At 34.9% G+C, this 13080-nt stretch overlaps 1 protein-coding gene across 2 annotated transcripts in view; it reads left to right on the top strand.

The window, feature by feature from the left end:
• The first annotated feature begins 4770 nt into the window (after nt 1-4770).
• Nucleotides 4771-13080, top strand: part of LOC127986539 (glutamate receptor 1-like) — a 57688-nt gene continuing 49378 nt past the window's right edge. For both annotated transcript variants that reach the window (XM_052588815.1, XM_052588816.1), the window contains exons 1-2: nt 4771-5108; nt 5263-5397. In XM_052588815.1, the coding sequence (XP_052444775.1) occupies nt 4979-5108; nt 5263-5397 (265 nt within the window). In that variant the 5' untranslated portion in view covers nt 4771-4978. The remainder of the gene's footprint in view (nt 5109-5262; nt 5398-13080) is intronic.

Consider the following 13080-nt stretch of genomic DNA (forward strand, 5'->3'; position numbering starts at 1 on the left):
TATCTAAATGAGCTAATCAACAAAGAAACTACAATGGACCCCTTACGAAAGGAAAATATATTTACCAATATATTTCTTAAAATATATTGTGATATATTGTAATATATTATTTTCCCTGTTTATTTTCTAATATTTTATATATTTGAATACATTTATAATACATATATTATATAATATATTGCAAAATATACAAACGATTGCCACTTTCAATATATTGCAATATATTGGAAAAAATAAATATATATAAGAATATATGCCTAATATATTACATGATATTTTCCAATATACTGCAATATATTTTTGTTTCATAAGGGACTACATGACTAGAACAGGAAAAACGTAAATACCAGAGCTTTAAAATAAAAGTCTAACATGAAACACAAAATGTGGAACATCTGACATTAGTGTGGAGTGAAGCTTCAGCTAACCTTGAGAATGGAAAAAAGTTAGCTTGTTTTTGTTTTACTACAGGTATCTGAGTGTGACCAGTCTTGCATGTGCTTCTTTCAATGATCATATACTGTTCATACGGTAACTTATGTATTTTATTTCACTTGTGCCAAATTAAAGGAACCTTTAGTGTGTGATAATTAACAGCTAAATGTATGAAATACAGTTGGGTTGCTTTGACTTTTAACTTTATTGTTTTAATTAATTAAGTTGCTGCTACACCAGGTGTCTGAAATTTAATGTTAAGAAAATCCATTTCCAGTGCTCAGCCAACTGAATTAATTTCAGCCAAATAATTATTTTTGAGTACAGAGAACAAAACACAAAATCAAAATCTGTTTCTCATTGTCTTAATTCAAAAAAGACCTCGGTCTGATCTTTTCGGGTCAAACACTTGGCTTTTCCCTTGACTTTTATGAAAACGGCATGACAGTTAAGCCACTGGGCAAATTAAAATTAAAAGGATAATGTCTTTTTTCCCCTTGTCTATCCACAGAGCTTTTTTGATGGTAATGTCTTCAGTGCTTCCTGTTGTGTCCTATTCCTGTTGCTTCCCTGTCTGACTTTTAAAAGTGAAAAGCTTTTAAGGTATAATTGAGACACAAATGTAACTTCCAGTGCTGCTGAATTAGCTATACCTCATCACCTTTAAATAATGGGGGAAAAACAGCCTGGACTGAGGGCTTTACCTGGCCTCAAATAGGTCTTTCTTTGAAAACACTCCCCTTTAAGAACACAAGTGCACAATCAAGGCTTCTGTAAAAGGAACTGTCAACTAACCTGAGGTTGTGCTGCATTATTCACTCACTTAATATTTAATTCACTTGCACCTTTATGTCAAAGTATTCTTGTGAACTTTTTGATAAATTGCTATACAAAGCACTGTGAATTTGGCATAGCTCTGGCTGTTTATTCACACGTAAATCCAATATGGCTCTGGCACTGTTTTATTCATTAGCATTACTTTCCTTAGAATCAATTAATTTGATTACTTTGTCAGGTCAATTTGATTCGGATGACTTTTCAGAAGACGTTTGACTGCCTAAGATGGATAAACCAAATAAAGCTCTTTTCTAGACAGCCAGGAGATTGGGATGCTGTCAGGAAAAAGCTGATTGCGCATTTCTCTCTTCTAACTCTGGCTCACAGGTATTTGAATGAAGATTAGCAGAATCACAAAGTGTGGTGGATTTAAGCTCTCTGACTGTATGTATTCTTAGCTGATTTTCTAAGATCTGAAGTATCCTCAGATTTTCTCTGAGGGGAAAATCAAAGAGCAGCAGTAAAACTGGTGCCAGCGCTTACAAGAATAACTGAGGATGGATCCTCTTGTAACCAGGATGTGTGTGTGCTGTTTTGATTCCATGACGTGTAGATCCACCAGTAGTGCCTTGTAGTGTTGCCTGGTTTTGCCTACTAAATGTTGAAGCAGACTTACAGCACCTGAGAAAACAAAAAAATCATGTTCATGCCAGCTCTCAAATTCACAACCTCCAGCAGTATTCATACTTCCTCATACATACATATAGCATAGGACCTATATTTCTGGTGCTGTATAACAGAAACATCCTAACTCAGAATCTCATGCTGTATGCTTAGAAAAAGACACTCTGTAAAATACGTAAAACGCTACAGTAAAACTTGTTGATTGATAACGTAAGAAAATATGTGTAATATGCACATAAATATGAAAAATGTTTTTAAGTAAAAAGTTTTCTACTTAATTTGAATTTTAACAAATACATAATTTTTTTTATGTGTGTGTGTGTGTAACTGTATGGCCTTCCAACATATCACCCGTGCCATTATGTGTTTACATTTACATTAACATTAAGTCATTTAGCCGGTGCTTTTATCCAAAGCGTATTACAAATGATGACAATAGAAGCAATCAAAACCAACAAATAGCAACAATATGTACGTGGAAATGACACAAATAATGCAGTACACATAGCAATTTTTTCACACACACACACACACACACACAGACACACACACACACACATATATATATATATATATATATATATATATATATATATATATATATATACACACACACACACACACGCATATAAAACACACACAAAAAGTAGATAGAATAGAAACATAGAAAGCTTAGATTAGAGTTAGAGGGACAAATAAAGATGGAATTGGTGTGTTTCAAATCATTTCTTGAAGATGGCTAAGGACTCAGTCGCTCTTTTTACAGTTCTAAAAATATTTTACTAGGATATAATTATTTTTTGTATTCTATAAAATTTATTTATTTTATTTTGTTTTATTTTTGGGTGGAACACATGCATACTTGTCATGAAAATAATATATTAATACAAATAATCCTAAATAGTCCTAAAAATATGCTTTATTTTCCATATCCATCCATTATAGGTCTGTCTTTATGCAATAAATAAATTAATAAACTAACCAAAATTTATATTTTTTTATATTTTATAAATTTAACTAAAAATAGAATAATATAAAATTAAAATAAATAATAATAATGCAATGTGTGTATACATTCCTAATGCCAACTCTAAAATCCTAAAGAAGACATAAGACGATTATCCCTTTTTTGTTGTAGTGGACACTTTCCCAAACAAAGCTAATTAAATTCTGAAGCCTGCCAGTTTAGAAATTGCATAACATGCACTCAAGCAAACCTAACTTTTTTTTTATTTACAATATTAATGTTTTATTTATGGATGCTCAATAATTCATTCATGTTTTGTGTTTGTTTTTTCAGCCAACTTGCCGTTACTCATGTTCCTGATTTCCATAAGGCAATTTCTTGGCACTTGCCAGTGCAACACAATAAACCATGGGAATATTAGTGGATTTCCTCCTTCTGCTGGAACGCCAAGAGGGACTCGAGCTCCACCACTCTGTAATTGGTCCGTGTCATGGATGTTAATGTCATTACATACTGAAGTTGATGAAGCCATTTGTGCCATCTTAATTATAAAGGGCTATGTCACTGTTAATGTAATCTAATCTCAGTGGAGACCACTCATCTTCAGCCCAATGTTATGATTATATTGAACCGCTGTAGTTTTAAAAGCATACTTGGATAACTGAATAAGAATAGAAAGTGTAGTAACTAGTTAGAGGTGCACAATCATTGATCATCACAACCAAATAAAACTTTTTTCTCATGCATTTCACTATACAGCGTGCCTTAATTCAGAAAGTGCTGACAGTTTCAGTTTGCAATACATTACAGTACATGTAATATAGATGTGAATACAATGTGCATTTATCATTTATTAATACATGGAATAGTTTAGGTGCAATCTGCAAAGCTCTGCTATATTGTGTGCAATACAATTATTGATACAAACCTTAGATTTGTAGGTTTCATATCATCTTTTCATTTCACGAGTGTTTTATGGACTCCGGTTTGTGATTTTATTCTAAAATAAAGTAAGTTACATTAAAAAATTTTTTGGGTCAGGGTTATTAATCAAGACACAGAGTGAGTATGAACCTTAAAATAATTGTGTTCTGCTACATAGTTATAGAGGGTAGAATTTTGGATTTAACGAGATTATTAAGATTTAACAGGCATTGGGACTGTTTGACATCATTCTGGTAAACCTTGACCTAACGCATGATGTGTGTGTATTAAACTCAGTTAAAAGAGAAAATTGCATGTTTGTCTACTCTAGAATGCACATCAATTAGTTAAACTATTTTTTTTTATTATCATCATTTGACCATATGATGCAAAATATTAGACTAATTCCATTTTAGTTTAATTAATTTCTCAAACAACGAATTACAGAAATATGTTGAAATACAAAAAAATATATATATATGTTGACAAAAACTGATTATGCTGTGTGAAATCATGTGTAATTAAAATATTTTAGTACGCTTTATTTTGATGGCTACTACTTGACATTGACATGATAGTCGAATCAACATATTTTGTAATGAAAATATTATAAACTTTTTTTTTTTTACTGTATGAGACCAGCATGAAATCTTTTTCTAAGAACTTGTACATGTTTTTAAACCGTTTGTCTCAGATACTTATATTTGTCATTGACCCATATACAGAAAAAGATGCAGTGTTTAAATCACTGCGTTTATTTTCTTGTTGGATAACATCCTTTGCACCAACTGTCCCACTTAATTTTCTGTTGCTCATAAGCTTTTAACTGTTTATCACACTTAAGGCTTCCTTTTAATGTTCCTAATATAGATATTTTATGTCGGTACATTTTATGTAGCGAGAAACCGAGCTGCTATAAAATGGTACAGTCTGCGCACGGCTTCAAGTTTACCAATCATTTGCTCTTTCTACTCTTGAGTAGAGTAACGATCTACCGGGAGCGCGCGGCGATGGTGTTGAGAAAGCGATCAAGATCCGCGTTTTCTTTCTTATGCTGACACTACACAGAGTGTGTTCATTGTAAGTAGGGCTATCAGAGAAACGCTTATTCAGTCATCCATCGGTATTACCAACAGGACTGACTGGGGATTCACTGCGCTCTGCTGAAGAGACAAAGACTTTGGGATATATATGTTTGGCATTTGGCTTTTTGTCAGTTTCTCAAATGCAAACGGAAATATGTGGCAACGCTTCGTCTTACTCTTAACCGGTTTGCTTGGGTTGTGTTCATGTTCAAGTTTCCCAAGTAACATCAACATAGGTGAGTACTCAACGGCTATTGTTTATAACCGCGTCCTGACAGTGATTTAAAGTTTCCGTCGCACAGGATGAGGTACAGTTAGACATTTGGGTTTAAATATTCCATGTACGTGTTATGTACGTGTCCCTGAATGACTTTATTGTAATCTCGACAGGAGGTTTGTTTCCAACCGACTCCCACGAATACGACGTGTTCCGTTTCGCGCTCTCTCAACACAATGATGTTCCTAAACTGGTACCACAAGTGGACATGGTGGACACGGGGAGCAGCTTTGCCATGACATACGCCTGTAAGTTCTCTATTAATGTATCTCTCAAGAGGTCTGGTACTCTTCCCAAAACCAAACCTCTGCAGTGCGCACGACCTGTTTCCATCACGCTTGTTGCTTTGCTGAATTTCTGTACGATCTGATTCTGCACATGCTGACTTGTGCCAGTGAAACAGTCTAGGCTTGGCGAAGTAGGAGAACCTCAGACATTTTGTTGCTGTAAACGTGCCTTCACTTGTACAGTCTTAAACCCAGCTGGATTACTGTCAAGAATAACGTCAAGATGTCAGGTGGAACTGCAAAGCTGGCAAAATCTCTTAGAATAACTGAGGTTGAATTTGACACAAGCCAGTGCTGTGTTTTCACATTTGCAAATGCTTCTTTTGCCACAGTGTTTTTTTTTTTATTTCACTCATTTCATAACCAGGTGCCTGTATATACAAAATAGATTATTAGTGTCTTAAATTATAATGAAAAAAGTAAATTTGCATTAAAAAATGCAAGTTACCTTACCATATACAGTTCAAATATGTTCAATTTAACAGGAAAGTCAGTGCATGTAATTTTGCTGTATTTTTATTTTTTGAATTAAGTATCATTATTTATGGTGCAATACAATATGTTGTAAGTCAATACATTTACCTTTAAAATGAAATATATTAGTCTTTAGAAATCACGAGAAGTCCCTGTGTAGTGCAGTACATTTGATTATTTTATTCAAATAGTTATGCTTCCTTGTTATCAGTTATGTAAGGATCTGCATTTTGTGTTGTTTACTGCTTTATTTTAGTCTGTTTCTGTTTCTGTTGAAACGTTGCCTGAAGCACCATCAAAACCTTTTTCTGCAAATTTATGGCACCACAGTTGTTACATTTAACATGTTTTTTTTTTCACAGTGTATTTACAGATTTGACAGCATATTTTCTATCATGAGACAGAATATGAAATGCATCCTTAACATATGAACATTTTTAGAGGAGCCGAACAGAGAATACATCCTCTTCCCTAGCTCAGCTGGCTGTCAGTCACAAATGTTACCCTTTGATGTCTGAGATTGACACAGACAACCTTTCCATGTTTGTGTTCAACCCTGCCAACGACGAACAACACTGTATACTGCTTAGCATGCAAACAGCTTTTGATGAAGAGAAGAGATTTCAGATGTTGCTACTTTGCACAAGTAGACTGATCATCCTGAAAAGTTCATATGTGCTATAGTCTTTCCCAGATGAGTGCGCGTGACAAACCTCTCTCATGTGCCCTTTTAAGTGAGTCTCAGAGCTTCAAAGCAGAGTAGGCTGTTTACTGGAGGCTGAGCAGAGAAACTGGGGCTGGAGCGATGTTTTCCATTTTAAGGGAACTCCTTAGGGCATTTTTATAGGGTGACACCAGAGAGGTTCTTATTAGAGGGAGGTTATCAAAGGAAAGTTTAAAACACAAAGTAAGGGCTGAGTCTGAATGTTCTTGTCACAGGGAAGTGTGAAAGTAATTAGGTGGAGCTAATTACATCTGCAGAGAGTTCGCTCATCAGGGCGATTGTGCATGGCTGCTGTCTTATCCTCTAATCGCTACATACACCTTCCCAGAACAAAACCTGAGATCACTAGAGCGGTTTGTGTGCCAGGAGGTGTAACAAAATTCAGTTTGATTATAATTTGATCATTTTCCTCTTTTGCTGCAAGAACAAAGCGGGACTAGAGAACAATGAATGTGGCTTTAAGAAACATGACAAAAGAAAATCAGTGTTTTTGTTACTTGATTGATATGTTCAGGAGAACTTTGAGAACTGAAAGATGTGCTTTTGTATGTCATGAATGAAAATGACCAACCCGCTATAATAACAATACAGTAGTACAGAGTGAATTTTAATTTGAAGCCCATTTGAGCCAGTTTTTTAAAAAGGAATAATGAAGCAAACAGAATAATTTTAAAGTCTGTTTTACAGTTAGATGTGCATACTTAGATTAAATATGACACTCTCAATAATAAAGTTAAGCATTAAAATTTTCATCCAGAAATTACAACATTTTTCTATGTATTTAAACAGAAATATTTGCAGTGGATGGGCTACTTTTCAACTATTTCTTGTGGTATGTGATTAAATTTTTTAATAACAGTTAGGATTGCTTGGCGCATGACAGTTCTGCTTTAAATTGTGTTCTAAATAGCAAAACTCATGGTCTGAGAAAATACTTTTGTGTGAATAATGATCACTGATGTGAACTTGATTCGTCTAATGGCTTTGTAACATAGACAGTAATGACAGACATAAGGATGGACTCGTTGATCAAACAGTCCATTGACTGGTTTGAACAGGTTTGATGACAGTACTCTAGAACCTCTGTTCACAGGTGTGTCACACACAGACAGTAACCTAATGATAACTCCTTTCATGCTCTTCCCAATATTGTGACAAACACCATATTTAAAAGATAGAATTCAAAATTGACTAAGATATGCACATTTTATTTTCAAAATGTTTTGTTACTGACATAGTGAATCAAAAAAATAAGGCCCATCTCCATTCAAATAAAGGCTATAAACATTCTAAAATATATGTTTACTTTATAGACAAAATTGCATAAATTTGAATAGCAATGTGATGTCTCAAAAACCATTTATAGTATGTATCTCATATTTTCCTAATGTATTGTTCTCTTAGCTGCATTTAACATGTGTCACATGGATGGAATATGCATGGAAATTATATGCAGATTACGTTATGCATATTAAAACTAGGCATTGTAAACTCCATATATGGCTATTTCAGGGTGGAGACTGGTTTGAGATTCATGTACAAACAATCTTCTGCTGAATGGGTATTACAAAGGGAATTTTTTGGAGCTCATATGGTAACTTTTCTTTAAAGAGCCTCTAACCAACTCTTATTTTAAAGCAGTGGCTCTCAACCTTGTTCTTGTAGCCCCCCCCCCATTTCACACCCAGAACCATTTCCAGTAACAGGGCTGGGAACCTCTGTTTTAATGCAGATGCTGACAGAAATAGGTGGTCCTTGTAGTCTGGGATTACATGAGGACAGAGTAATGTCTATACTTCAAATGCAATGTGGTCTCATGCATTTCTGAACACATGTTCCTGTATTTAATGCTGCAAACCAGATCAGATGTTTGGATGTTCACTTCATATGTTATTATAGCCTTTTACTTCTTCTTTTACTTCTGAAATGTACTTCTTTGTATAGCACATGTAAAGGCTTTATATTTTTTGAATAAGACATTCAGACGTGTTCCTATTACTGTGAATCATTATCTATTATCATATTTATAATACTTTGTAAAATAGATGACATCTATGGCAGAAATGGCACACGCAGCAGTAAAGACTCTTATTTTCTTAGATATGTGCCTGAACTGTTTACTGAAGTTGCCTTGACTCTGAAGAGCTACAGTAACCGTTTAGCACGACTCAAACAGATTCATTTAATCTATTATTCATTGCATCATAGCCAAAGTGATTATTTTCAGGGGTTTTGATGTATGCATGTGGGAGCAGAGCCACAAAGTTAGTTATAGTGAAAAATCCACTTACGTAGGAGGGAACTGACAATATTTAGTTGGAAAAGGACAGGTGTTCCTTCTGAGAAAGAAAACTATTCCCCAAATTACTACACGAAGGAGAGTTTAACCTTCTCTGATAATTGTGGGCTTTAACCGACATGGCAAGACGCTGTACACTGTTATATCGAGAGGAAGGAAGTGTTAAGATTAGACTGCAGTGGACAGATCTTAGAATATGGTTGCCTGTAGTTACTTCAGGAACGGCAAGTTGAAAAGTGGAAGTGCTTATGGGATTAAACGCCTACAGAAATTAATGCTCACTTATAGGGGTCCCATGATGTTGAGTGTTTATGAAGGGGAATGTGAGCTCATCATTTACTCACTCTCATATCATTTCAGATACATTTTAGAAAAATGTCATACAGTGCAAGTCATTGGGACTCACAATATAGAGAAGATCACACCTGACTTTTACTGAAAGGATAAACAATTGAAACATTCTCCAAATATCTTGTTTGTTTTCAGCAGAAGAAATCCACATGGGTTTGTGGGGTGAGTAAATGATGAACAAAAAAATTTAAATTTTAAAACTATCACTCTTCAAGCAGTGAATTTCAGCCTTCATTTGAAATGCACCTCAGTATTTCACAGTAAACAGTTTATCAGAATTGCCCCTTAGATGTTTTCAAATGCAACATCAGCCCACATGAAAATGGCTATACAATATTAATGCTGAAGAATTGCATGCACCTTTGATGTAATGTCGAAGTTGAAGTTTAGTGCAGTGAGCTACATGCAGTACGTTGACCTCCCAGTTGAAATAACCAGTCAGTGTCACGTCATGATGGTCTAGTGGAATAAAACCCCATCATCACATCATTTTAAACCTGGCAGACAGGCTTTTGTCTATTGTGAATAGGACAGATTCATTTTTTCCCATATATGAATTATTTTAAGAATCCGTTTTTGCTTTTGCCATATCACAAGCCTTTATGACAGTCTGTTCCTGGCATTAGTCCCGTGGTCCTCCTTTCAGCACGTATCAGTCCTTTCATCACGTTGACATGCAGTCGGGCCAAATGTCCACAGCATGTCAATCAGCCGGGCTCCAAAGAGACCCATTGAAGCTCTCGTCAGAGTGAGTTCAGGAACAAACACTGTTTGTGTGTCTTCCCTGTGGAACTCACACAGACCACTGAAGAGCTTTTACCTGTGTGGTTGCCTTAATTCGAAGCTTTCTATACAAGTGATGGAAGACTTTAAAGACAGTGAATGCCTTTATGTGATAGCTAGCCTGAATATCTAAAGAAGATTGCCAAGGATAGCTCACACAGCCGTGTAAGCTTCATCTGCAAAGCCATTAGCAATAACTTCCAGCAATTAGATGCATTTAAAGCGAAGCATTTTGAAATATGGATGCTTTTTTTGATATCAGTAAACTTCATTGTTGATTGTAGATGACGGTTATGCATTAGCATCATCGGACACAGTTCAGAGGGAATGGCACAAGCGGCTGAGGTTAGCTGTGGTGATTTCAGGATATGTGCCTGTGGGGCAACATGCTCCCCGACCTTCACTGGGCTGGAATGATACAGTGATAAAAATGTACCTCATCAGATATATCATCTTGCAAAGACTGAGGCTACAAGCCGCTTAGAGGACACCAGGGACAAAATCTGATTCTGTTAGGTGACAAAAAGAGCCCGCTTGGCTGTAATCTCTGAAATGATCTAGATATTTTCTCACAGAGTAAAACGCTGGGCCCTAATGCTACAGGATTCGGCAATGAGCTGCCACCTTTTCATTATTTTGTAAGGAAAAATTCACCCAAAAAAATTACAATTTTGACATTAGCTCATTCCCATGTCATTTCAACACTGTTATAATATTATTTTCTTGGTGAAGCCTGCAAGGAAATCTTATGCAGAATGAACAAGCTTCTGTTTTACATTCAAAAAAAGTGGGCTGTAAATATGTTTTTAGGATTAATATTACGATATAGCTGAATTTAGATTTTAAAACAGTATTTCAAGACTAGGGATGTAATGACGCTTCCTGAGCTGGTTGAAAATCAATTAAGATATGTGCCTAATCAAGTTGGTTGAGATGTTAAAGGAACCGGGATGCACTTGGGAGTAGGGGCTTATGTGAATGTATTGCTTCGTGAATCGTATCACACCGTGAGTTGAGTGAATTGTTACATCCTTATTCCTTACACATAATGAATTCAATGGCATCAGCTGTCAAAACAAACAATATTGGTCGACCACTAGTTTTGTTGTTGGATGTACCGTATTTTTCAGACTATAAGTCGAACCTAAGTATAAGTTGCCCCAGTCCAAAAATACGTCATGATGAGAAAAAAAACATATATAAGTCACACTGGACTATAAGTCGCATTTATTTAGAACCAAGAACCAAGAGAAAACATTACAGTCTACAGCTGTAGGATTTCTTTTGTTTTTAAAGTGAAGGTGTCCTCCAATCTACCTAAATTTGTTTATGTTTGCTAATATAATATGTGATCCAGCCTCACCTACAGAAGAAGTGAGTATAATTTATTTCTTTAATAACATGCTAGTTAGCAAGTTTTGTGGCTAAAGTAAATAGTCTCTTGTGGAAAATGGGCATTTGATGACCCTTTAAAAATGTAAACATTTCAAGACTAGCCAATTAAATACATGTCCAAACAACTTTAATACATTCAATGTGTAAAACAATATGATTTCAGCACTTAATCCAGCAGAAATGCAAGCAAAATCAGCATATTTCCAAAACTTGTGACAGATGTCATACCTGCTTCTCACAGAGACTGGCTGCCACATGGCATTTTTCACATAAAGTTTCACATAAAGAACATCTCTGAACTTTTGGCCGTTATCAACGCTTTTTCCACACAGGCATGAATCTCAACTCCCATAGGAATGAAATGCAAATGCTCACTTGCTCTGCGCCAGCTGACATGCACCATAAGGGGGGGTGGCGGAGAAATCGTGCTTTCTGTGGCTTAGAAATCGCTCATATCATGATTTTATTACATTAATTTATTAAGCTGCTTGGCTATGATGTGTAATGAGAAAAGTTCTATACAAATAAACATGAATGAAACTGATTTAAGAACAGCGCCATAAAAGTGATACACTACTACATACCAGTGTTAAAAAGTTTGGGGTCATTAATTTTACTTAAGGAACTTTATACTGTTACTCAGCAAAGATGCATTAAATTGATCAAAAGTGACAGTAAAGACATTTATATTTTTACAAGAAGATTTCTATTTTTTTTCAACGTCCTATTTATTAAAAGGATTCAGAAAAAAAGATCAAATATTAGTTATTAGTTATAATTTTTTAAAATATTAAAATATATTTCACAATATGACTATTTTATTTACAATTTTGCATAAGATACCTTTTTTTCAAAACTATTAAAACAATCTTACCATCCCAATACTTTTACATTAGTTTTAATATTCTTCAGAATACATACAATAGACTTGTGTAAGAAACCGACCAAAGTTTTTATGTTTTTTTTTTATGTTGCTGGCTTCAGAAAATCACCTTTGTTTTAGCTCTCAAATTTGATGTGTGTGCCAATTACATATTTCAAATAACAGTCAATTCTGGTGTTGCTCACACAAACCTACTGTAAAAAAAATGCTTTGTCTGGTAAAAAAAAATTGGAAACAACTAAACTGGTTTTATTTATAAATGTGATTATATTATTACTGAATTTTTCACTGAATCAGATTAGGTAGAAATAATAACAGTTGCCAGTTATATATATAGCATGCCTTTAACAGACTTGGAATATAGTGCATGAGTCATATGGACTACTTATGTGGTGCTTTATTTTTGTCCTTTTGGGAACTTGTCAGTAAAAATAACCATCCACTTGTTTTCTAATGAAAACACAAGGTGAAAGTTGGGAGTTCTCCCTGAAAGGTCTGTTTTGGGTTTTATACAAAAAAAAAGGGATCAGAATGGCATGATGTTGAGTAACTGATGACAAAATATTAATTTCTAGGAAAACAATCCTTTCATACAGCTACAGTATAATGCATCGCAGACAAAACATCCCCTAGTACAAATCCGCATCTCTGATTGACTATGGCTGGCATAAATGCCTCCTGTCACCATTTTGGTTTCTCAGCCATGTCACAGGACTGCACATCAGTTCAAACACG

The sequence above is a fragment of the Carassius gibelio genome, chromosome B21 (assembly GCF_023724105.1).
Source record: "Carassius gibelio isolate Cgi1373 ecotype wild population from Czech Republic chromosome B21, carGib1.2-hapl.c, whole genome shotgun sequence".
In the NCBI taxonomy this organism is placed as follows: Eukaryota; Metazoa; Chordata; class Actinopteri; order Cypriniformes; family Cyprinidae; genus Carassius; species Carassius gibelio.